The sequence below is a fragment of the Mytilus edulis genome, chromosome 5, assembly GCF_963676685.1.
Source record: "Mytilus edulis chromosome 5, xbMytEdul2.2, whole genome shotgun sequence".
Lineage (NCBI taxonomy): Eukaryota > Metazoa > Mollusca > Bivalvia > Mytilida > Mytilidae > Mytilus > Mytilus edulis.
Window position 1 is genome coordinate 45,254,600 of NC_092348.1, and position 27,899 is coordinate 45,282,498.

The following is a 27,899-nucleotide window of genomic DNA, read 5'->3' on the forward strand; positions in this document are numbered from 1 at the left end:
CAAAAATTATTTTGAATACCTCTATTATAGACCTGTTTGTAAGTAAAAAGTGCAGTCTTAAATGCTCTTTTAAATGATATTATTTTCATACTTTATGTACTGTTTTGTAGGGGACATTTGAGAGCGGGAAGACGAGCAATTAGTTTTGCAGCCTGAGATATTTTAGCAATTTAATTAAATAGTGTAAATATTTAGATTATCGATATGTGATCATATGTTGAAGTACGGATAGGATGTTGATCTATGTATATAGCATAAGTCTGAACTGACAGGGGCGGAATTAACAAAGTAAGGTACATGTAGCAGGTCATTGTAGTGTACACTACTGTTTAATTTTACTGAGTGAATGAGTACATGTATGATCATGTACAGGTATAACAAAATATAATACAACATCAAAAAAGACTAGGCAACATCCGTACATGTACGTATACATCCTTCAAATATATTGTAACTGAAAATCGTAAACCTTGAACACGCTGAACACATTTAAAACATTCCAATACATTAAAGTAATGTTTTTGTATAGTGAGACAGACTATACAAATCCATGATCAATGTGCTCCCGAATAAGGAGAGCATTCCTCAGAGACAGATATTTAGTTATAGTTGTGTCGTTTCTTTTCCCTCTCATAATACGCCCCTTAAAACAACGGGAAAAGTAGAAATTTTGGATAAATATAGTTTATCAAAGGTGGGTTGTTGTCTCTTTGACACATTCACCGTTTCTATTCTCAATATATATGTATTTTATTATTTTATCATAAGTCTGACACTAAAGTACATTTTGTATGAAGCACGGAAGCGCTTTATTCTAAAAGTATACGCATGATCAAAGCTTTTACAATCCTATGAAATTACTTAAAGAAGCATGCAATACTTATAATTACATTTTTCCTTTATGATCACACGAAAACACGATTACTATCAAGTTTTTCTTTTATTTACCTGTGCACTTTTTTGTGATACTGTTAGCCTATCAAAATAATGTAGCGTTGTCGTTTTTGTATGGATTCGTGTTTGTCGATGTGTTATTTTGGTAGCGTAAATTACGTGAAATCCATATTCAAATGGCACAAAGAAAACAAACCACAACACAAAGTTTCAATTCAAATCACTATGTAATCTGTTAAATGTATATCAGTTTGACATAATAAAACAGTTGAACAATAATCCTAATTCACTAACACAATATTACTCTCACCACTTCTAACTAACAATCTCAAATCTCTCTATTCTCTTTCTATTACACTCTAATCTCTCTCGCATCCCCTTATATACATATTTACAGGCGGTACCCCGACTGTCCCAAAGATGGGGTACCGGGCTGTTCTTAAGATACCGGGCGGTACCTCAACGGTTCTAAAGATTGGCTACCGGGCAGTACCTTGATAGTTTCAAAGATGGGGTTCCGGACGGTACCCCGACGGTTCCAAAGATGGGCTACCGGAAGGTTCTTAAGATACCGGGCGGTGAATTTAAGTAATATAGATACCGTTCAAATAAATAAAAATACTGGGCATTGCCCTGTAGAAATGTAATTTAATCCAAATATATAAATAAAAAGATATCTTACATAATAATTATACTGTCAAACTAAAATCGCTACAATAATGTATAATAATGAAACATTCATCTAATGTAAATATTAATACATGTAATTACTTCAAAATATTATTATTTACTTCTAGGTAACATTAACATTGCTGAGTAATCAGTTATAAGCATTTGGCGGAACTCTTCGATAAAGAAGTTGTTGAGAAAAGTGAAAGTTATATTTACTATTCAGAAACAAAAGATATGTTGAAGAAAGAAGAACGTGACCAGTTGTTGGAGGCACTTGGAAGATTTCAAAATACAGAGTGTCAGTTTCAACCAAAGATATTTGGTAAAATTTGCTGAGCACTTTTAAAGATAACCCTAGTTTTTGGAGTCACTTTTGCTCAGTCTTACGTTTTCCGTGTAGTGTTTTGTAGGCTGTTGCATGCTTGTCTTGCCTTTTTTTACTACACAAAATATAGTGCATTGATCTTAGCATTCTATACATCCTTTCCATGATCATTTCAAGTAATTCATCAAATATATGCTCAGATATTCAAGGCACAAAATGATGATATACTTGTCAAGAAAATTACATAACTTTTGCAACTTCTAGGAATCTTAATATCTGTTTTTTTAAAATATAAATGAAGTCACTGTTAAAGCTATCTTTAAAAACTGGAGTTATCTTCCTTTGTCTAGAACTGCTGTTTAATCAACTACAACCATTGATGCAATATTTAATATCACTTCCTTCTGATAAATTGAAGCAATCTGTACCCTCAGTGCTTACAAGCACTTTTATTGTTTAATTTGCCATGATGTCATGATGTCTCAAGACCTTTAACAGCAATCAATATATCAATGGTTGCGATCTTTTATACTTCTCTCTTTACTTTTCATTGCAGAGGGACACCATGATTTGATGGATAACTTATTACTAATTAAATGTTTAATTAGCTTAATACTGTATGCTTAGTTATTTGTTACTGGCCTTAAAGTGCAATTAAGATTATTTTAATTGTGTTTAAAAAAACTTGTTTTGATGTAATGTGAAAAACCCTTAAATAGTTTGTTTCCATATTTCATAAATTAAGAAGAAGTGATTTTTAGTAACAGTAAATAATTATTGAACTATGATTGAATAAAATCCTTTATTAGTTGACAATAAGTGTGTATTATTGATATAATATTTCGAAAATAACTTTACATAAGTACACAGTACATTGAATACTTTCAAAATTATTAAATTCGACCTTTTGTCAAAAAGTGTGCTGCGTTATGAATAAACCGTAATAACTTGGATTTTGATTGAAGCTCCTTATTATAATAAATGTTATTATGTCCAAGGCAGTACGCCAAATTTTTGTCACATTCACAAGTTGCTTGGTGACAGTAATCCTTGTCCACTGAAAATATAAACCATTAATTAGTACATTAATTGTAAATTATGAAAGTATAATCAAAAATAACAAAAGAAGTATGAGTATAGCCATTATTTGGTTGCTTGAAAGGTGGAAAATAGTTTAACTTCTTATCAAGTACTTTTGTAATAAAGCTAGTTTTATTTGGCAACTATCATAGATATGATGCCATGTTAATTTACATGTCATCAGGTCTGTTGTGGAGAGTTGTCTCATTGGCATTATACCACATCTTCATAATGTCTCCTCTGGAACAAAAGTCGATAAAAGTAGGACATTGGTGTTGCTTTTCTGAGAGTCACTGTGGCAACAATGGAGGAGAATGCGTCAGCAACTGATAAGTTTTCTGCATGAGTGAGTTGAGAGTAAATACTTGTGATAGATCAATGTTTGTTTCAATAGAGTTGCTTTACTATTAGTTCAAATCAATTTAACAGCTTTTGCAAGTCCTTGTTGCCTAGCTTGTAATAGATCAATTATATTTTCTAAACAGTTGCATAAAAATCAGAACACATCTGTTTGGGGGCATTTTTAAGGTCTTGCCCCCTTGGTCATGGTCCAGTGATTTTGAATTGGTGAAATGTTGCTGTCAATAAGATTGTCTTTTCAAATATTTTTTGTAGACTGGCAAGTTATATCTCTGTGTCAACAGTTTATTTTAATTTCTTGTTAGTTTTGGTTCTATGAATTAAGGCTATGACAAATGTGTGACAAAAAACAAGTGTCATATTTGACATACATTGTATATGCCAGAAAGATTGAATTTATATTAAGTAATGGTATATTTTATATGAAACTGCAATGAAATAATTCATAAAGACATTTATTCCTCATCGTCATCCTCATGTAAGATATCTTAAAGCAAAAATAATTCATATCTTCTATTAAGACTACTATTACTCAAGAACACTGGACACTTTTAATTTGCAAAACACTCATTTGCAAATCCGCCGCCGCCTCAAACAAAAGCTACAATATCATGTATATGACCAAAATGTGCGGAATTACATGGGATTCAATAATTTCATTGGTTTTCTACTGTTTCTTTCATATTTATTTTGCAATTTGAATTATAAAAACATGGGATTTTCAATATCCCATGGGACAGGGCAAAATCCCATGGGATTGACCATTATCCCATGGGATTTTGGTTAAATCCCATGGGATTTTTTTTGGTCCCATGGGATAATTGTAGTCCCATGGGATATTTGTTGTCCCATGGGACAAAAAAAATCCCATGGGATTTTTTATTATCCCATGGGATTTTTAATATCCCATGGGACAAATTAAAATCCTATGGGATTCTAATTGTAAATATATAGATATAAACATACAGTAATGTGTATGTTACAATGTATTTTATTTGGTAGTAAATTATTATAATATGAATCTTTTTAATTGAATATCTTTTTTTCTTGGGAAATGTTAATTTAGCATATTGTTCTATAACTGTTCAAAACTAAACTTTTAAACAACAAAGCAGATAATGTAAGTATCAATATATGTTTATTCATGAATTATAGAATACTTTCTTAAAACACAATTATTTCCCATTTGAAATCAATAAAAACTCTATTGTTAGGCTTAAAATACTAGTAGCTATTTAAGTAATTCTATTTTTTTTTCACAATTTCCCTCAACACAAAACATTAATAGTTTCTTATCATCCAGCATTGTTTGATGGTATAGTCCACTTTTTGGTCATTCAGCACAGAACTTTGACATTATTTTGGTTTCAATATTTTTTTGTATTTAAAAGAACTTCAAATCATTGACTGAGTGATGTAAATAATAACTGATCCAACTTTTGTCTTTATATTTATTCTGGTCTTGTTTTTATGTTTTCTCCATTTATTCTAGGTGGTGAATTTCAATCCTTCTGAAAAAGAACCAATAAAATCTAAAGTAATGTATTATACTGTTAAAATCATATTATTGCTACATGTATGCAAACAATTTTGTATTATTATAATACAAAATTGTTTGCATACATGTAGCAATAATATGATTTTCAATAAAAATAGCTATGCGGTATGGATTTTACTGATTGTTAAAGGTTGTCCACTAGTCATCAGTTGCTAACTGCCTACATCCTTTGGTCTCTGATGGAGGGTTGTCAAATTAGCAATATATACCACATCTTCCTATTCTAATACCATATAACAATCAATTAATTTGTTCTTCTTGATAACATTTGGGTATTTTCCCAAGTTATATACATAATATATATACTGTAAATTCAGAATTAATGTGAGTTTTTTTTTATTGTGAAAAATGCAACGGAGTTGTAAACGCAATAATTTAAACTCGCATTATGAAATATTTTTATATATGGATTAAACAAGATTTTTCTCAAAATCGTAAAATTTAAAATCGCATTTAAGTCTAAAATGACAGAATCGCAATAATAAATGCACGCAATATTTATGAATATACAGTATAAAGATCAATGTTAAAACTGACAACTATAATAACATTCCATTATTCATAATCTTCACCAGAATTTGCAATATATTATACAAAATGTAGACAACAGAAACAATATTTCTTTAAGCTTTTGAAGTTCTGACAGATTACAATTTGTGTTTTTTTTCAATGAAAAAATACCTTGAACTCTTTGAACATATTGGAATTTATAATATTGATACAAAAAAAATATGTATGTTTCATCCTTATTTTTTGTGTTGTTGGCTTGCTGTCTCATTTTAATATACATTTATACATACATCAATAATCTTCTTCTTTATTAAAAGTAAAAATGGGATATTTTTGATTATGATATCCCAAAACATTATAGTTCTATCAAATAACTTATTACCAAGTTCAAAAACACCAATGTGTTTGATATTAATTTTAAGACATGTATCAATGTTCCAGACCATATCAGTATTTGGATCTTACGTTTACGGTCCAGAACTTACAGTCCCACCATATTTGTACAGTCAGACCATTTAAGTATACTTGTACTGTCTGGTACCAGCTCGACCAAACATGTGTTTTTATTTTAATTGCAATTAAACTGTTTGTATTAATCTATTAAAGTCAAAGATTTCAGTTATGTTGATCTGTACTGTACATTTGTTTCTAATAAACTTGACCAACTTCTTAAAATTGGGCAGACTGTACAATGCTGTATGCGTACAGTCCAAATACTTGTATGTTCTGGAACATAAACATGATTAACAAGCATTTGGCAGGATGTCAGGCTAAAATCCCATTAATATTAGTACTCAATTTTGAGTATATACATGTAAATCCACAAGTTACTTACTGAAATTCATGGCGAACACTCACCAAAAACTTAAGAGGATACAATTTAGAGGAAAGACTGGACAGATGAATGCGCTAACACTATCAAAACAGAGCATAAAACTTACCGAAAAACAAGATGTTTTACATTTATCCAGGAGCAGGATAATTGAAAAGTTTTTTTTTTCTTTCTCTGCCATCCATCATATAACCTTTGAATTCATTCATGCAAAATATGAAAATCTGCAAAGGTAAGACCTTGAACCTCAGCTTATCCACATTTTGAATTTTGAACTGCATACTTGTCCTTTTCATCTTGCTGACAACCTAAACATAAAAAAAATGATAAAAACATAATTCTAGATTGACTTTGCGTTTTTATTTTTGTTGGTACAAACAATTTTCTCAACTTTAAAACGAAAATATCATCACCAAAAAGGAGGTCATACTAACCTCCAAAATATTTAAACAAACCGAAATTATTACTTGATTGAAAATCTTGTCATAAATTAATGGCATAGATACTCTTATTTTTGAAAACTTGATGTCTATTGCATACTTATATTCCTTTGTACGAGAGTATGCATATTTAGATGGACTCCATGGACTTTAATGTTAAATAAGCATGATTAATTTTACAGTTTTTCAGCTCTGTGTGTACATTTTGAGACAATCTTGCAATACTGTATATTCTGATATTCAGAACTTATTGTGAGGTTTTTATTAATACAACTGAAAGCTGTATCTCATTTTCATTTCTGATACATATTTATGAGCTGAAGACCAGTGCTGAAATCTTCTCACTGCATTGAAGACCCATAGGTTACCTTCGGTCGTTGTCTGCTTTGATTGGGTTGCTGTCTCTTTGTCAAATTCCTAGTTTCCACTTCCCATTTTATAACATGTATGCTGATTTTTCTTAAATTACAATATTGAATCATGCAATTTTGTCCATTATTGAAAATACGGTAAGCAAAAATAAATGCATAAAAAATTTAACATTGTTATATTTATGTAAAAGGCTTTTTTTTAAATTCAAAACAGTTGCCTTCACTGTTAATTTCCTTGTTTGATTTCATATTTTTAAAGCCTTTATAGCTAGCTAGATGGTATGCCGGGGCGGATCCAACCATTTTAAAAAGCGGGGGTTCCCAACCCAAGACAAAGGGGATGGTCCTATATTCATTTGATTTGTTTTATTGTGTCATACAAGAATATAGATGGTTTGAGGGTGGGAAACAGGGATCCAGAAATTTTTTCACCTAACCACTGGGGATCTCAACCATTTAAAAGTTTCTCAAACATGTAGGGGTGGACCGTGGGGGTGACCCCAATGGACTCTCCCTATATTTCATTTGATTTGTTTTATTGTTCTATACAAGAATATATGTATATGGTTTAGGGGTGGGGATCTTGACCGTTTACAAGTTTTCAAACTAGAGGGGGTGGGACTTCCCTTTTATTTTATTTCATTAATTTTATTGTCCCCGACAAGAATATATATGGTTTAGGGGTGGGGATCTGGATCGTTCACAAGATAAGAGCTCATTCTCAAATTGAACAGGGTTGGGTAACCCCCAAAGACCTCCTTTTAATTTAATTTCATTTGTTTTATCGTCCCATTCAAGAACTAATATGATTTAGGGGTGGGGATCCGTACCTTTTACAAGATAATAGCATATTCTCAAATTGAAGGGGGTGGGGATTACCTCCCATGGACTCATCCTCCCCCCCCCCCCCCAATACCTTTTAATAGGTCCCATTGCACAGATAGTTTACATTATTTTCCCTTGATTTACACTTTAGATATATATACACTAAACACAGGTGTATTTTTTTTTTAAAAAGATAATACAACTGACGACCACAGTAGTGGATCCAGAATTTTTTTGGGGGGGAGGCCCACCGACTGCCTAAGAGGGGCCTGCTCCTGCCATGCCACAGTGATTCCATATTTAATCAACCAAATTTTTTCCCAAACAGGGGGCCCTAACTCCTGATCCTCTCTTTTTTTCCCTCATTTCAATCACCCTGATATAAATTTAGTTTTATCACTTACAATAGGAATGGTTTGAATTCCCCAATAATTCTTATACATGTATACCATTAATATCAACATATTTCATTTTTGATAAATGAAAGGCAAAAGTTTTGGTAGAAATGGATAGTGGGAAGCTTTCAGATTCACACCATGCCGTTGGCTGTGTTCAAAGTGCTGGGTTTTAATGACCCTCGTTGTTTGCGGACTAACTATTTAGGCCAGTGGTGGATAATAGTGTGCGTGCATTAATCTTCTATACCTTCTTAATCAATATATTCAAATACTGACGGCAAGTGTTGTAATGTATCAATGTCTTATTTGAAATCACCGTCATGTGGGATCGAAAGTGCAGGGGAAGGAAACTTGTCAATTATGATTATTTCTAAGCCAAAATAAAATGAGCCGCCGTAAAATTAACCTTGGGCAGAGACATATAATATATATGTCCCTGCCTTGGGTAATCCTCAAATTGGTGCAAGAGGCTTTACGGGCTGACTACTAATACATGTCTTAATCTTAAGGGCATACGATACAGTTACATGAAAGGTTATGACGTTGCTAACGTAATTTGTTATTTTTCGCGACGTCAAACTCAGACTTATCGGGGAAAGATGTATTTTTCGACTGATTTTTATCATTCAAACTGATTTAATTTGAAAACGAGTTCCTGGACCCCTATTTTTCAAAACGACATTTGGTTTCATTTTGCAGGGAGATTGTGTGACCCAAATTTTAATAAACTGTAAATAGAGGATTTTTATAAATTGTGATAAACATGAAGTAAAAAATTACGTTTTTTTCTCAATTCATGAACATTTGATAAATATGGGTTATTTCTGAATAAAACATTGCATATTTTTTAAAGATATTTAAAAAATACAGAAATTACCGATTATTTGACAAAAAAACAATTTGTTTTTATTTTTTATAACAAAAAAGAAATTACGGCCACAAATCTGAATTTCGAGCAAGTATACAAAATTTCGACCTCATTTTACTCAAAAAGTAGCACATGAAGGTATATTTTTTATTACATATTTGATTTATTCAGGTAAAAAATAGCCTATATGCAAATTCTCATGAACTTGTAAATGCAGGATCAAAACTGTATCGTATGCCCTTAAAATAACTCGGCAACGTCAAATAACAGTTGCATGTAAGGCTCGTCTCGGCGGGGGTGTCTTTTTTCTGTCTTTTTTTAGTTATATTTTTAATAACTTACACTTTTTCAACATTATTCTCTTTCTTTCACTATTCTTTATTCCTTTTTTTCTTTGTCCTTTGTCCTCTATTCTGTTAATTCACATCCATACCCTCTTATGTGGACTTACGGTAGTTTATTTTTTAGTTTTGGCAGAGATATTAGATACAATATATATGTCTCTGGTTCTGGTATTATGCGATAAGTCAATTTCTTTTTCATGCAGTGTCATGAAATATAATGGTTTTATGCATATCAGCCAAGATTGTGCGTCACATTTTGATAAACAATTCAACACTATATACACGTTATGTGAATTTTATTCAAATCGATGAAGAACATGAATTTGGCAGCTAGTGCCCCTTTAACAGGTAAAGTTCAATTAATAAATTCTGATCTACTGGCATTCAACACCAAATTACTTACTTGCTGTATATTGATAAATTTGATTGTATATTGTCAACTATACCTCAACATCGAGAATACGTCATGTGAGGTGTTGGTCGCTATGTTTGATACGGGGTCACCGGTTGCGGCTTCGAGACAGAGAAAAAAATCTAGGTAAAAAGTGTAGAATTTTGTTTTTGAAAATTTACTGAACAAGAAAAGTATAAGTAAACAGACAGAAAGTCGTTGGATTAATTATTTTACCATTGTTTAAATATATGAGAGAATGTTTTAGGCGAATTTTCTTTAATTACAGTTAAATGTATTTTAGGTTCAGGAAATGATTTATTCTTCGGGTACGTCTTAACAACCGCTCAGGACCTACTGAGTGCACTCAGGACATACAAAGTGCACTCAGGACCCGTTACCGTCATCGTATCTGCAAACATGATGGATGTTTATATTCGTTATACGCTTGTTATTTTAGAGTTAAATTTTGGTAGAATTTGAAATCGCAGGGGCGGATCCAGACATTTTAAAAAGGGGGGTCCTAACCCAGGACAAAATGGGGGGGGGGGGGGGTCAACTACATGTCCCCATTCAAATGCATTGATCGGCCAAAAAAAAAGGGGGGTTCCAACCCCCGGAACCCCCCGCCCCCCTCTGGATCCCCGCCTGAATTGAACTGAGATAGATATGTTAATTCTTATAAAATAATGAAGGCACGTGTCACTGATTACACAACTACTGAGCCATGATTTTTTTAGGAATTGTATTGTTAGTTCAGTTTTACCTTTAACATGAATTTGCAAATATATAGAAAAAATAAAATATCTCATTCGATGTACTTTTTCAGTTTATTTTTCATGATGACGGGTAAATTAATTTGTTGTGTTTTGTAGTTCACGAATAAGAGAAAATTATTTTGTAGTTTTTTTCTGTAACAAGTTCGATTTTTGTTTTTCAGTGTGATTCTTTTCTCTCTCTCTCTCTAAATCAAGTTTTTAAACAAACACAATGTTGACTGAATATCAAATTTTATTGAATTTGTATATCTTTAATCTCAACAAACCATTATACAAGAGAAGACAAGTATGTACAATATTCAGTTTAACCTTAACGGAAATCTGTGCACGAAGACTTAGTTGTGGTTTGAACGGATTTCGTGTCAATAGACTGTCTTCGAAAAAATCTTTCTCGCTGTAACAAAAATCATTTTTTTTAAATTAAGTTTAGAATCTTACTACAATCTAACTTACATATTGTTTAGAAATAATTATACTCAAAATATCATAATTTTCAAAAAAGGAGACGAAAACGGAGACAAGTTCATTTTCAGAATTTATGTTCACATTGAAATTCGTTTCAGGCTTGTGAAACTGGACAAAACGACTTTAATTAGAGAGAAAAACCTCAATAAATGCGGATTTCTGAAAACATTCGTATAACTCAAAAATAAAATTCCTTGACAAGTTCGATAAACATGAGAAATAACATCTAACTACATCGTATATTAGTTTGATTGTTTGAAAAATACGGCTTTTACAGTTAAGAACGGATTCCATATACAAACTTTAATTAATATAAATTCTTTAAAAGTATGAACATTTATTTCCCTTTTCAAAATCTTACAAAGAATTAATTACTGGTCCAGGACAGGATAATTAAATTAAGAATAAAACTTAAAAATTAATGGAACGAAATTTTAATAAAATACGAAAATCTTAAATCATCGTGATATTCATTTTAAACGTCACAATATTACTTCCCGCATGGTCACACTGTACTAACAACACAATCAATAAACAACAATAAAGATAATCAAATAAATTTTGTTGATTGGATAGTTCATGGCTCAGTAGTTGTGTAATCAGTGACACGTGCCCTCATTATTTTATAAGAATTAACATATCTATCTAAGTTCGATTTCAAATTCTCCCAAATTTAACTGTAAAATAAGAAGCGTATAACCAGAGACATAATTATGTATTATAGGTCTCTGGTATGACGAATATATGCATCCATCCTGTGTGCGATGACTATAAAGGGTCCTGAGTGCACTTCGTATATATGTCATTAGTGCAATCAGGAGGTTCTTCAAGCGGTGTTTAGGCGTACCGTTATTCTTCTGGCGGCTTCAAAAAAAAAATTCTTATCAATAACTTATACACAAGGAGACATTTTTGTTTTTTGACAGCATGAACCCCAGTTAATGAGCAAACACAAATTAAGAAAGAAAATCGTTTACAATTAAATTTTATAAAAGGAAAAAGGGGGGGGGGATAATAAACAAATTATATTTACGCTCACATACTTCTAAAAAGATTTGCATATGTAAGCTCTCTATAGATAATGTTAAACTATTTCAGGAGTTTTGAAAAAAAGAATACATACAGTTTAATTTCGACTAAATAGTGATTCTTTTTATAGATTTGGTACCTCAGTTTCGACTCAACATTTCTTTTTGAATTGTTAGATGGCAAACTCTTTAGGACAATATTGTAGCTGTTCTTTATGTAATTATGGTGATATTGGCGATGAGATTCATTATATTATATCAAGGCCTTGTACAAATCCTTGATTATAGAATGATTGGCAATATAAAAAGACGAAAGTAGACAAACCCAAATTAAGCAGGGTTTCACAAGTTGATATTCAAGCGGCCCACATTTTTGTACATCGAATAAGATCTATATTTTCAACGTTTTCAAAATGAAATAACTTGAATTGAAAATTTCCCAACTGTGAAATTTTTTTTATTTCTAAACGTCTTTAATTATTATTTCGGAAAGAAAAAAATATTTAGCATGTTCATATATTTTCATAATTTTTTCCAAGGAAACCTTTTTTTGGCAAAGTTTACTTCTATATGTTTTTAACCCTCACCAGCGACATATTCTCTGCCATCACCAATTAGTCCTAATTATTAAAGATCAATTGACCAAATTCAAATGATGATTGTATATTACATCGTATTGAATGTGACCATAGGTCATCCGTGACGTATCCCAAATAACGGCGCATGCCGATAGATAGATAGTTTATTAATTAGCGTCTCGCAATTTAAATTTCATCAAGGGGACTTAATTAAACCAGTAACTATACAAATCTGGAAAAAACGATGTACATGTACTTTTTAATATTTTTAAAACAAATTACAAAAACGTTTAGTGTAAAAATCACCGAATATAAATAATTCTTTCTGCCTAAAATATATTTGCAGGTTTTGGCATTTGTAAATAACATTAACGTTTTGGAACCCTAATGCAAAAGACAGTCGATTCAAACTGAAATAACTTCTTTAAAGATGGTTTGATTTTTTTCAGAAACACATGTATTATATGTACGTGTATAATATATGTCTCAATACATGTATTATATGTCTCTGATTTTACCAAAACAAAAATTACAAAATTATAAAATAATTTTATATCAATCGAATGTATACCCTGAACTCTCACTATTATATATACATGTCCTAAGTTACTTAATGTCCTGTGTGCATGCAACCAAGAGATCCTGAACGGTTTTTAGACGTACCATTATTTTATATGCATTTATTTAAAGCTGTTCTTAGTCATATGCATACTAGGTATCAGTGGCGGATCCAGGGGGAGGGTTTCGGGGGGTTGGAACCACTCCTTTTTTTGAACGATCAATGCATTTGAATGGGGACATATGGTTGGAACCACCCCTCCCCTTTTGTCCTGGGTTGGGACCCCCCTTTTTCACATGACTGGGTCCGCCACAGAGGTATATTTATATATATGTGTGTATCAGACCAAATGACTTCCCAATTAGCAGAGGCGGATTTCGTTTTTTTTTCAGCCGCCCCCCCTAAATCTTGGGAAACAAATGGTAGATCATATAGGGAATCACGGAAGCATGACTGGACGTGACCCCTCTAAGGCAGTCAATGAGTCCCCACTCAACCATCAAACATTGCTTAGTTCTAGTTATCTTAGGTCCTAGTGTAAAATAAAGCCAATGGGTCTTTTTAAACACATCTTAATTCATACATGTATACGTTTTCTCACGGATTTGTTCATGCAATATTGAAATTATGTTTACTCAATGCGTAATTACTGAAGTTTATATATATTTGCTACTTTTCTTCTTAATTTCATATAAATTATTTTTTAATTTTTTCTCGTCGAAAAATTAGTGGTGTTGAAATAGCGAATGGACACAGATACCTTATCACATTTAACAAAAGAAATGTTGTATAATGTCATCAATCTGTATTACACGTAGACAGGATGTTCTCTAGAAAACTATACGTTATACACACCCGAGAATACACGCACTGTCGTAATGGAAAAATACTGTATGTTAGTTACCTGTAATCAGCTTTGCAACACCATGTCATAACAGTTCAAAAAGATTTTCTTCAAATCAAAATGGAATATTAATTTTTTCTTTAAAATTTAAAACTTTAAAAAGTAGACTTTGACAAAATTATGAAATAGAAAGAATTGAACAATTTAAAATTGTATTTTAACAAAGATTTAGATAAAACTGCGTAGGTTCATATCGTTTGATTCAACGTTTGTTTGGTTATTTTTTAAGGATCGTTGTAAAATTATATATCAAAATACTGACACACACCAGTTTGCCATCTCAGTATGCAAGGCAAGGGTGCTTGGTGAGGTGCTGGAACTTGATGTACATGTATCATTAAGTTACAGTTCTGTTAGGATTTGACTGCCTTTTTACAGAGACTTTCTATTCTTACTGTTATCAGTTAGTATAGACTGTTCCTGGCTTAGAATGATTCTCTGCTCAGCAAATGGTGCGTAATTAGCATTTGAATAAAAATTCTTGTAGAAGTAAAAAACACAAATTAATGTATTTGACAACTTTATTCAGGAGCAGTCTATATTATCCGTCATAAATAACTTCGAGATTTATGTGGAAGTTTACTCTTCTGCCCGATCTATGCTAATCGATGTTCCAGTATATTTCATATTTATATTTATTCGTGAGGCCCTCGTCATCATTTATATTCACTAAAAGCACAGTCACATAAAGATTTAATAATTATAGCGAAGAAATTGCGAAAATTGGGGGAAATAATAAATTTTTAAAAGCATTATTATTTTAAAATCTGAAGAGGTTCCCCGGCCGTATAACGATCTATAACGAATATGTACATCCATCATGTGTGCAGATACGGCGACTATATAGGGTCTGTCATGAGTGCACTTTGTATGCCCTGCATGTGTGCACTCAGGAGGTCCTCCTGAGCGGTGTTTGACGTACCGGGAAAATCTTATCTGATTCTAAATCAATTCATCGGTTACACTCCCCTGTCACCAGTGATCCTTTTTTGCTGACATTCTGAAAAAAGTATTGTGTTGTCCCTGTGTAAGTGTTGACTCTTTATTTGCACATGTGATTTTTTAAGATCTTTTAACATTACCCGGACTTCTGCAAAAAACAATTATTCAGTTCACTGATTGAGATGGAAGGTAAACGAACAGAAAGTCAAAGGACATTCCGACAAAAAGTCCCAGGACAAAAAGTCAGACACATGTCAGACTCAGACATAAAGTAACAAAGTTGATAAGACAAAAAGTCACAAACAATTTGTTGACAATTGTTTGAATGTAAACGAAAAAAGATTTTGAAATATCTTCTTTTTATTACATATATTCATTTTTAATTTAATTTAAGGAAATTGTCATGATTGTTCATCATGTTCATATTTAGTCCAAAAAATTATGACGTCTGGGACGGCTATTTTATTTTTTTTCTGGGACGCCTTCCTACAATTATTTGGACTAGTGCATACTATAAAAAAGAAGATGTGGTATGATTGCCAATGAGAAAACTGTCCACAAGAGACCAAAATACACAGACATTAACAACTATAGGTCTTTACGGCCTTCAACAATGAGCCAATAGAAAAAAGATGTGGTATGATTGCCAATGAGACAACTGTCCACAAGAGACTAAAATGACACAGACATTAACAACCATAGGTCACCATACAGCCTTCAACAATGAGCAAAGCCGAGGTACAGCCCATACTGCCTTCAACAATGAGCAAAGCCGAGGTAAAGCCCATACCGCATAGTCAGCTGTAAAACGCAATCATACCATATCTTCTTTTTATATTTACATGTCAAAAAATGCGTGCAAATGTAATCAAAAGCTGCACACATTGTACGTAATGATTTTTGTGTGCAAATATGATGGTAATGTGCGCAAACCTAAAGCACTGATTTATTTGTTTTTAATAAATTGTAATTACAAAGTTGCTACATCATGTTCATGTATAAAACTTCAAGAAAAATACAAAAAGAGTGTTTTCTTGTTCAAAGAAAAATAATCTTTAAACTAAATTGTGACTTTTTGTCCTGTGACAGTGTGTGACTTTCTGTCCTACATTCAGATTGAATAGGGGAGTTTGGTTGACCCCGTCTCTCTCTATCTGAGACTACTATCTCATTGATGAGCTTTATGTTTCATGTACAAATGTATTGTGCTTGTCATGTGTGTATGTCGGATAAAAGCTCTTCAGAGCTTATGTTGTATTGTTATTTGTATAACCGACAATAAATAAATAGCCCTAACAAGTAAGAATTAGGTTACTTCTTTTTGTTTTGACATCTTGCAAGGGTTTTTATACCCCGTATTAAAATTATACCCCTACTTTAAAAAAGGGGGGGGTATACTGTTTTACCCCCGTCTGTCCATCCATCCTTGCGTCAGTAAATGAATATTTTTCAACCCATTTTCCTCAGGAACTACAATAGAAGGATTTCTGAAATTTGGTTTCAGGGTTTAATAAATAAGTCAGCTATACCGTGTGATGCATTTTCAGATTCATCACTCCACAACTTCCTGTTTTCCGAACACTTGTATGAATTTACACATGATCATGATGATGGCCAAGTTGAAAGTTGAAAACTAACAACCTAATTTATGTACAAAAAAAAATAAAAAACAGATATGTTTCACATAAACAAACGACAATCAAGTGCTGAATTATAGGATCCTGACTTGGAACAGGCACATCCATAACAAAATGGCAGGGTATAAGGAACTTTGAAAATGTTTAGTTTTTGTGCTTTGGTCTTTTTTCTGGATACTGTAAGCAATAAGGCCCCTTGTGCATGTCTGAATGGCAGATTCATATATAAACCATGACCGCATTTTATTGTTCTTTGGTCAATGATAAGTTTTCTTGGTTTTGTCATTTTATCAGTTTTTCTAAGCATAGGTCTACTTGTTGTTGAATGGAATGAATACAAGGTATCATATAAAAAAAAGATGTCTGCCTGCCAAGATTAATTTTACTGTGACCTCTGATTCATAGAATAATGATAATATTCATGATATTGAACAGCAAGAATGATGAGTAAGTTGATGTTATATACAAATAAGGCAAAATTTTCAGTTGCCTACTAATTATGATATAGTAGTTATTTTTGTCATTAAATGATGTTTACTCTTTTATGTGTAGGGCAAGAACATTAAAGATAAAGGGGAAACTATAAACAGAAGAAATTATCAACAAAATAAGATTTACAGAGGTCAACAAAGCCTAAATGGTAAGTCCACTGTTATAAAAGTTTTTGTCCGTGAATAATGATAAAATATTTATTAAAATAAGATGTGGTATGATGAATGAGAAAACTATCCATCAGAGTTCAATTTAGTGGATGTAACCATTGTAATTACTTATTAGAGGCCATTGATGACCTGTAACATGTGTAAATAATGAGAAAACCCATACCCTATACATGTTATAGTAATCTATAAAAGACAACACTAACCAAATTTGAAACAGAGCATCAATTCAAACGTCAAATATACCAGACTAATTTATAAAAACAAAAAATTATTAAAAATAAAAATGACGGATATGAACCAACATCAACCACTGAACTATGTACAAGCTCCTGATATTGGACAGGTATAATATGGCTGGGTTGATATAAAAATAAGAAACACTTAGCAGTCTGATTTCCAATGAGACATTTCTCCAATAGAGATCAAATGATATTTAAAGAGGCTCTAGGGTATAACAATTTCAGAAAAATATTTAATATTTTTATGCCCCACCTACGATAGTAGAGGGGCATTATGTTTTCTGGTCTGTGCGTCCGTTCGTCCGTCTGTTCGTTCGTTCGTTCGTTCGTCCGTCTGTCCCGCTTCAGGTTAAAGTTTTTGGTCAAGGTAGTTTTTGATGAAGTTGAAGTCCAATCAACTTGAAACTTAGTACACATGTTCCTTATGATATGATCTTTCTAATTTAAATGCCAAATTAGAGTTTTGACCCCAATTTTACGGTTCACTGATAGAAAATGATAGTGCAAATTTCAGGTTAAAGTTTTTGGCTTCAGGTTAAAGTTTTTGGTCAAGGTAGTTTTTGATGAAGTTGAAGTCCAATCAACTTGAAACTTAGTATACATGTGCCCTATGATATGATCTTTCTAATTTAAATGCCAAATTAGAGTTTTGACCCCAATTTTACGGTTCACTGAACATAGAAAATGATAGTGCAAATTTCAGGTTAAAGTTTTTGGCTTCAGGTTAAAGTTTTTGGTCAAGGTAGTTTTTGATGAAGTTGAAGTCCAATCAACTTGAAACTTAGTATACATGTGCCCTATGATATGATCTTTCTTATTTAAATGCCAAATTAGAGTTTTGACCCCAATTTTACGGTTCACTGAACATAGAAAATGATAGTGCAAATTTCAGGTTAAAGTTTTTGGCTTCAGGTTAAAGTTTTTGGTCAAGGTAGTTTTTGATGAAGTTGAAGTCCAATCAACTTGAAACTTAGTATACATGTGCCCTATGATATGATCTTTCTAATTTAAATGCCAAATTAGAGTTTTGACCCCAATTTTACGGTTCACTGAACATAGAAAATGATAGTGCAAATTTCAGGTTAAAGTTTTTGGTCAAGGTAGTTTTTGATGAAGTTGAAGTCCAATCAACTTGAAACTTAGTATACATGTGCCCTATGATATGATCTTTCTAATCAACTTGAAACTTAGTATACATGTGCCCTATGATATGATCTTTCTAATTTAAATGCCAAATTAGAGTTTTGACCCCAATTTTACGGTTCACTGAACATAGAAAATGATAGTGCAAATTTCAGGTTAAAGTTTTTGGCTTCAGGTTAAAGTTTTTGGTCAAGGTAGTTTTTGATGAAGTTGAAGTCCAATCAACTTGAAACTTAGTATACATGTGCCCTATGATATGATCTTTCTAATTTAAATGCCAAATTAGAGTTTTGACCCCAATTTTACGGTTCACTGAACATAGAAAATGATAGTGCAAATTTCAGGTTAAAGTTTTTGGTCAAGGTAGTTTTTGATAAAGTAGAAGTCCAATCAACTTGAAACTTAGTATACATGTTCCCTTTGATAAGATCATTCTAATTTTAATGCCAAATTAGAGAATTTATTCCAATTTCACAGTCCTTTAAACATAGAAAATGATAGTGTGAGTGGGGCATCCGTGTACTGTGGACACATTCTTGTTTGTTCATAACTCATTTTATTTATTACTTTATCATATGGTACACCAAATCATTCAAAACAATCAATTCGGTTTGGCCCCAGATGACTTTTAAAATGTAGATATCATTGAAAAAGCTCTAAATTATCTCCCTTTGGTGCAAAAACGCCATTTTTTGGCATTTGAAATGTAATATCTTTTTTAAGTCATCAGTGCCCTTTATTTTTATGCCCCACCTACGATAGTAGAGGGGCATTATGTTTTCTGGTCTGTGTGTCCGTTTGTCCGTCTGTTCGTTTGTCTGTCTGTTTGTCCATCTGTCCCACTTCAGGTTAAAGTTTTTGGTCAAGGTAGTTTTTGAAGAAGTAAGTACAATCAACTTGAAACTTAGTACACATGTTCCTTATGATATGATCTTTCTAATTTTTAAACCAAATTAAACTTTTGACCCCAATTTCACGGTCCACTGAATATAGAAAATGAAAGTGCATGTTTCAGGGTAAAGTTTTTGGTCAAGGTAGTTTTTGATGAAGTTGAAGTCCAATCAACTTGAAACTTAGTACACATGTTCCTTATGATATTATCTTTCTAATTTTAATGCCTTATTATATTTTTTATCCAATTTCATGGTCCATTGACCATAGAAAATGATAGTGCGAGTGGGGCATTCGTGTACTTTGGAAGAATTCTTGTTTATTATCATTTTTAATTAAGCTGTACTTTAACTAAACTTTTATAAAAGTTAAGCGATTTCTGTAATTTAATACTTGAATATTCAAATGAAAGTTTATCATAATAATCATAAACATGATAAAATAGCCATTTTATTGATCTCTTCACTGATAATTTTTGAGTTTGTGTATTTGTAGGTCAGACATCTTGATTTTCATGGTCATCATTCACAGATCAATACTGAACAGAAAACTGAAAGCTGATATTTTTCTCCATAGTGCGACTTTTTTTATTAATTTGAAATGGAACGTGTTTTTTCCTACATTTATTTGAAAGAGGAAATTTCAACATGATGACTATAAACAAAGGAGTCATATCATCACGATCATTGATGCACAAGAACTTGATCATATAAATACAACAATGTAATTATCAATTGAAAGATGGAACGAATGAACAAAATATTAGAATGTTGTTGTCCAAATAAAGTTGATTTGTTTTCTCATTTGAATCTCTCCATTCAATAAAGATGTACAGAGGAAGATCTTTGAAGAACAGATTGAAAAAATGTTTTGTCTAAGAATTGCAGGAATATTCTAGTGAATGAAATTATTTATTGACTTCACTCTTATATAGTGGACTGAATAATTGTACATAGCAAGTTGCGAATAAAGAAAAGAAAAACTTTAACAAAAAGTGTTTATATTATAAATTTGCAAATATAAGCATACTATTATGTACACCACAAAAGTATATATAATTCAAATTGTTTGCATATACAAGTATTGCAATGAAACTATAACAAAGAAAATATTACCTCATGAAAAGAGTAAACTATTCAGTCAGAATAAAAATATTATATATATATAAAATATTTTTTCAGTTCTATTTTTCATAATAGAATAAACAAGACAAAGATTTCAAAACAATATTTTTTCATTTATTTAGACATTTCATCATTTTGTTTCAGTGAAAGGACTTTATTCTTTGACTGTAAATATTATTTTACATTCCAAAATAAGATTAATCTTTATTGTCATATAAACAAATAAAAAACATGTATGTGACAAAATGTTTTTTTTTTTTTTTATATATATGTATATATAAAAAATATATTAAAAAAAACTTGTATACATTTAAAACATTTTACTACCAAACAGCATTCATTGTAACATACACATAACTTTATATTTATATATATATAATTATAATTTTAATCCCATAGGATTTTATTTTGTCCCATGGGATATTGAAAATCCCATGGGATAATAAAAATCCCATGGGATTTTTTTTGTCCCATGGAACAACAAATATCCCATGGGACTACAATTATCCCATGGGACCAAAAAAAATCCCATGGGATTTAACCAAAATCCCATGGGATAATGGTCAATCCCATGGGATTTTGCCCTGTCCCATGGGATATTGAAAATCCCATGTTTTTATAATTCAAATTGCAAAATAAATATGAAAGAAACAGTAGAAAACCAATGAAATTATTGAATCCCATGTAATTCCGCACATTTTGGTCATATACATGATATTTTAGCTTTTGTTTGAGGCGGCGGCGGATTTGCAAATGAGTGTTTTGCAAATTAAAAGTGTCCAGTGTTCAAGGTCAAAAGTTATAATAACTTCGACCTGGAATAAGACGCAGATTTATTTTTACTTGTATAGGTATTCTGAAGGCAAACTAATAATTTTTTTGTAGATTTCTTATAAATACATTTATTAAAGGTTAACTACTAATCAAAGTGTTAAAATTAAGTATATAATATCTTTGTAAATTGAAACATCAAATGTCAACAGTGACAAAAAACACTTGATTGAATAATTTTTCTATGATTTTTTTTCAGATCTGAAAACAATGGAACATAATGGTTGATGGACAGATTATAAAGAAAAATGTTGAACAATCAGGAGATAATGAAAGTTAAGAGCTATCAACATACAAGCCAGTGGTCAAGAGGTCAAGATGATTGTTTATTATTTTGACAATTTACTTTGATTTGATACTGACAAAGATTGTATAAGAATTATATCTGACTGAAAAAGTTTATTCAGACTTTTGTGAAAAAAGATTAAACAAACAATGGTTTTAAAAGTGAATTAGCCACTGTTTACAGAAAACCATGACAAAATGCAAAATAAGAGAAGAAATGTTTCAATATTATCTTTGGTAAAAAGTAACATAACAAAAATACAGACCTCCAACTGAAAATTCAAAAACAGAAAGTTATTTCTTAATGTAGAAAATGGTTAATTAAACCTGATGTGTTAAAACTTTGTGTATATACCAAAATTTATTTGCAAATGTTCATAAAAAATATCTATGATTTGTACTCACCTTCTATTTTTTCATAAGAGGTTGATTTTGGTATCTTAAAAACAGACCTAGTCTTCAATGTGGTAACATACGCTGATATAAATCAAAACAAATATATATGTATTGCAGTATTAGGCTATATAACAATCAAGCTACTTTTATAGGAGTACATTGACAAGTGTCACATGTGGAGCAGGATTAGCCTACCCTCCATGCGCACATGATATGACACAAGGATTTTGATGGGGTTAATATTGCTCAGTCCCTAGTTTTGTATATTTTGTTGTTTGTTTATGGGTGGTTTACTTTTTTTAGCCATTGTGTTGTCAGTTTGTTTTCAACATTTGAGATTCAATGTCCTTTTGGTACCTGTTCGCATATCTTTCAAAATAGTGATTCGCATTCAATAAACCTAAAAATATTTCATTTTGGTACCTGGCCACGTCCACTTGTATTTTCGTCCATCTGATGAGTAAAGCCTTTTTCAACTGATTTTTATAGTGCGTTCTTATGTTCTGTTATACCCCTGTCCCAGGTGAGGGGAGGGTTGGGATCCCACTAACATGTTTAACTCCGCCACATTATGTATATATGTGCCTGTCCCAAGTCAGGAGCCTCTAATTCAGTAGTTGTCGTTTGTTTATGTGTTACATATTTGTTTTTCGTTCAATTTTTGTACATAAATAAGGCCGTTAGTTTTCTCGTTTAAATTGTTTTACATGGTCATTTCGGGGCCTTTTATAGCTGACTATGCGGTATGGGCTTTGCCATTATTGAAGGCCGTACAGTGACCTATAGTTGTTAATTTCTGTGTTATTTTTATACGACCGCAAAAATTGAAAAAAATATATATTGGTATCACGTTGGCGTCATCTGCGTCGTGGTCGTTGTCGTCGTCGTCCGAATACTTTTAGTTTTCGCACTCTAACTATGGTAAAAGTGAATAGAAATTTATGAAATTTTAACACAAGGTTTATGACCACAAAAGGAAGATTGGGATTGATTTTGGGAGTTTTGGTCACAACATTTTAGGAATTAGGGGCCAAAAAGGGCCCAAATAAGCATTTTCTTGGTTTTTGCACTATTGCATACGTTTAAGTAAATGATTTATGAAGGTTTATGACCACAAAAGCATTATCATACTTCTGTCAGTTTCCTGACCTTCTTTGCATTTCATTGGAACTGCTGGGTCAATTTTCAAGCATAAAATTGAACTTTGTTTGATTTCATCAAAAATTGAATAATTGGGGTTCTTTAATATGCCAAATCTAACTGTGTATGTAGATTCTTAATTTCTGGTCCCGTTTTCAAATTGGTCTACATTAAGGTCCAAAGGTTCCAAAAATAAACTAAGTTTGATTTTAACAAAAATTTAATTCTTGGGCTTTTTTGATATGCTGAATCTAAACATGTACTTAGATTTTTGATTATTGGCCCAGTTTTCAAGTTGGTCCAAATCGGGGTCCAAAATTAAACTTTGCTTGATTTCATCAAAAATTGAATAATTTGGGTTCTTTGATATGCCAAATCTAACTGTGTATGTAGGTTCCTAATTTTTGGTCCCGTTTTTAAATTGGTCTACATTAAAGTCCAAAGGGTCCAAAATTAGACTAAGTCTATGGCAGCGTACACATCACGAAAAAGGTTGTGAATCTGCTCACTCTGCTTGTTCAAAAAAGAAAATTGACCAAGCAGCTACAAAGACATGCAAGTAAGGTCCCAGAATTGACAGACGTATAATAATGCATTCCATATATTGTATATTAACTATGAACATTTATAAAATAGTTATTTTAGGTAACTATAAAGATGATGTAGATAACTTTCTGAACAAGATATAAATAGAATTAATATAGACTGTCCTCCAATGTATGATTTAAGGTTGAGTATTACGGATATTTCTTACATAAAATATGAAATAATGTACATAAATTGCTATCAGTATACATTCTATATTGTACATCCTAAGGCCTATCGACTATATAAAGTAGTAAACATTTGACGTACACCATTATTAGCCTTGAAATTATATCATATTTTCCTCTTCTAACATGTATTTTGTAAATAAAAATTTAGAATGCCTTTAAATGTCATTGGCGTTGACAACCAGGGCATTGATGGTAGAATGCATTTTCTACTAGCATGGTAATTGTAGTTGACTGAAACACGAGGAACTTTGATCAAAGTGATAATTTATCTCAAAAACAAAGTTCATGCACCTACTAAAACGACTTCAAATATCTACAAAAACTAGGCAAGTTATGATGAAAAGATTGAATTAAGTTTTTTAATAGAAAAATTGCAATTAGTGGCCATAATTCCAAATCAGTGTCTTTTTATGATGGGTTAATTTAATAAAAATACTTTACTTACGACATACAATCTGATAATGTACAAGTGTCCAGTCATATGTACTCATTAGTAAATGAGAACATCCATACTTCTGTAATCTCCCGTAACAGTTGTCATGAAGGTTGCAGCACCTAGAGATATAAACAAGAAATGTATGAGTTTTAAATTTATTCTATCAAGGTGTATGGTAAAAGTGAAAATGATACATATGCAAGATGAACTTTGATTAATTGTTAACATAATATTTTAAGACTTCAGCTTTTTATAAAACATACCCCATAGTTCAAACTGATATAAGTTGCAAACATATCTGGAATGGGTCTTGCAAGTTACAAGCAAATGAAAACCATGTAAATTCATGTATGCCTTTGTGTCTGTGCTCCTGGCAATGTGCCAAATCGTTTAAATTTTCATTTGTATTGACCATTACATAGTAAAATGGAAGGGATCCAACTGACACTACTCTAATAACTCAACAACCCCATTTAATATGCTTCTGGGTAATTCTTAAAAGGCATAAAAAGTGGGATTTTTCCTTGGTTTCAGTATGAATTTACAGAATTATGCAAATGAGGTTGTAACTAAAAATAGATACGATTCTGGGGAAAATTAAGTGGTCAAATTCTTTCATTTTATGTCAAGGATTAAGATGATGTATAACAAATTGTCAAGTTGTGATTGTTGATTTGGACGATTTTCTGAATATTGTATGGTTTTCTGGCGGATTGGCTCTTAACAAACAAAAAATAAATAGAAATACATAACATCACTGAAGGAGTCTAAGTACAAATTCTTGATTTGCCTAACGTTTTGAACGAAGAAACTTAAGTATTAATTCAGTAAAAATAAAAGTTACTGCCTCTTACATGTCTGATATGTTCTTTGTGAAGTATAAAGTTATAACATGTATTGTGTTAAGTACATGTAGGAGCAAATCATGCACTGTATTTGTGATGTATTGGTAATATCTAAAATTAGATGAACCAACATTTTTGTATCAAGAACAATTTGAAGTCAGAATCACTTGATATGTACTAACTAACAAAAATATATTTTACAAATAATTTTAAAAGTTAAAAAATAAATTCGATAGGTTAACGTTTATTGTCTCCAAAAAAAAATTAACCAACAATTTTACACATGAATATCTTTCACAAAATATATTTCAATCATTGTTATTTTATCATAAAATCAATTATTGTAATGTTACAATTGAAAAAAAATCACATAATGTTACAAATGTATACATGTTTTTGGAAGTACTTTACCAATCAATGCTGTCCATTATTTGACCTTTACCACCCTTGCCACAGAAATGGCCATATTTATTAAAGTCCAAGCCATATCGCCCTGTGGTGAAAGATATCATGTCGCTCATTGCAAGCAAATTTCGCTTTGTTCTGTGTTTGACTGCAAAACCTGAAATATCATTGTACTTAATATAAAATTAATCATATGCGTGATATGTATCATTTTCGTAACATATTTTGCCGTATTTTTGTGCATAATAAAAACATTTAAATTTAAAACGTTTTCTCTTTACATTATATAAAGCTTTAAATTAAGAATGGAAATGAGGAATGTGACAAAGAGACAAACAACCCTACCAAAGAAGAAACAAATGAAGCCCACCTATAGTGTTTTCTACACGTCAAGAAAATCCCGCTACCATAGTCGGGCCTCAGCTGTCCCCCAACACAAAATGTAATAGTTCAGTGAAAATGGACACCACACTAAACTCCAAAACATATAGATGAACTAAAATTTAAAAAAAAAACATACAAGATTAACAAAGGCCATATGCTCCTGACTAGAGAAAGGCGCAAACATGCGGCGGGGTACAACATATTTTGTGAGATATCGACCCTCCTATACCTCTAGCCAATCTAGATTAAACAAACACAGAGCAATACGCACAGTAAAACTTCGTTCAAATTAAAATTAATTTCGAGTAAACTTTTCTCAAAAGGTAAATAGGTTTCAAAAAAAAAAAAATTTCATAAAGGATTTTAACACTTGAAACATTGTATATATATATATAAACAAGAGTCCTAAGTTATTTTAAAGTGATTGAAGGTGTCCTCCCCCAAAATAATAATAATGTTATAAAATGAAAATATTGGTATAATCTGACATTCAAGTGAGAGGTTAAGCTAGCTATAAAACAAGGTTTAATTCACCGTTTAATACATAAGAAATATCAGTACCAAGTCAGAAAAAAACTGTTTCCTTGTAAAACGTCATATGCTTGCCAGAACCTGATGCAGTTTGCCTCTTTTTGTTTAAATTACAGTTCAAATGAATGCAAAGTTTGCACATGTTTGTATACATACCACAATAATTTTTACTATGTGTAAACAAATCGTACAATTTACTTCTATTTGTAGTTACCTCTATTGTCATAACCGTACAGTGTGATCCTGTTTGAACTAACCGTATATGTAATAACCGTACACTTTGTCTGTGTTTGTACATACTTTTATTGCAATCACCGTACAGTTTAATTATATTTGAACATACCACTAATGTAACAACAACGTACAATTTGCTTCTGTTTGTATATATACGAAAATTGTAATCACCTTAAAATATTCTTCTGTCTGTACATTCCATAAAAAATTATTGTAATCAACGTACAATTGTTTCTGTTTGTATATACAACAGTTGGACTTAAAATACAATTTTCCACTAATTGTAAATGCCACATTTAAACCGCAAATACACATTGCTGCTGTTTGTTTGTTGGGTTTTTTTTTTTTAATTCCTAAAGTAGTAATCACCACACAGTTGTAATCGCAATATAGTTTGGATATGGTTTATTTTTACTTCTCACAGTTGAAATCACTTGACTGATCGCTTCTGTTTGTCCATTCCCGGCACAGTTGAAATCATCAAACTGTTTGCTTCTCACTTAGAATGTCCCAGGAGGAGGGGTATTTGAAAGTATATGACCATTTTTTTTTTACACAGATACAAATGTATGAATTGGGTACTTACCGAGGTGACAAAAACCGTACAGTTTAGACTTGCAACTTTTGTACACGCCATACAGGTTTGTTATTTATTACTTACCATAGTTATTGAACAAAAAGCAGACTATAAGAATTATGAAATGTTTCTTGTACAAATACATTTTCACATTTCACTTTTTGAAAAACAATAAGTACTACATCTCTATACAATGACTAAATACACTACATCCTCTCGAAATATTCCAACATATGATTT

General features: G+C 31.6%; 1 protein-coding gene and 3 long non-coding RNA genes across 4 annotated transcripts; 2 read left to right on the forward strand and 2 right to left on the reverse strand.

Moving 5' to 3' along the window:
* Positions 1-621: 621 nt before the first annotated feature.
* LOC139523770 (uncharacterized) lies at positions 622-22,102 on the forward strand. Its single transcript, XR_011664685.1, has 3 exons — positions 622-694; positions 1,692-1,888; positions 21,850-22,102. It is a non-coding gene; the product is annotated as an uncharacterized lncRNA (long non-coding RNA).
* LOC139523769 (acidic phospholipase A2 PLA-2-like) lies at positions 2,680-27,899 on the reverse strand. The gene is made up of 5 exons (XM_071318018.1): positions 27,744-27,899; positions 25,940-26,090; positions 24,693-24,802; positions 22,341-22,412; positions 2,680-2,948 (listed from the first exon to the last, which is right to left on the reverse strand). Exons 1-5 carry the CDS (start codon positions 27,802-27,804, stop codon positions 2,785-2,787), a joined length of 558 nt encoding a protein of 185 aa, XP_071174119.1. The 5' UTR covers positions 27,805-27,899; the 3' UTR covers positions 2,680-2,784.
* Positions 4,517-8,584, reverse strand: LOC139522433 (uncharacterized). The gene is made up of 3 exons (XR_011664428.1): positions 8,513-8,584; positions 6,341-6,539; positions 4,517-4,842 (listed from the first exon to the last, which is right to left on the reverse strand). It is a non-coding gene; the product is annotated as an uncharacterized lncRNA (long non-coding RNA).
* On the forward strand, positions 14,996-20,817 carry LOC139522434 (uncharacterized). The gene is made up of 3 exons (XR_011664429.1): positions 14,996-15,208; positions 17,313-17,400; positions 20,191-20,817. It is a non-coding gene; the product is annotated as an uncharacterized lncRNA (long non-coding RNA).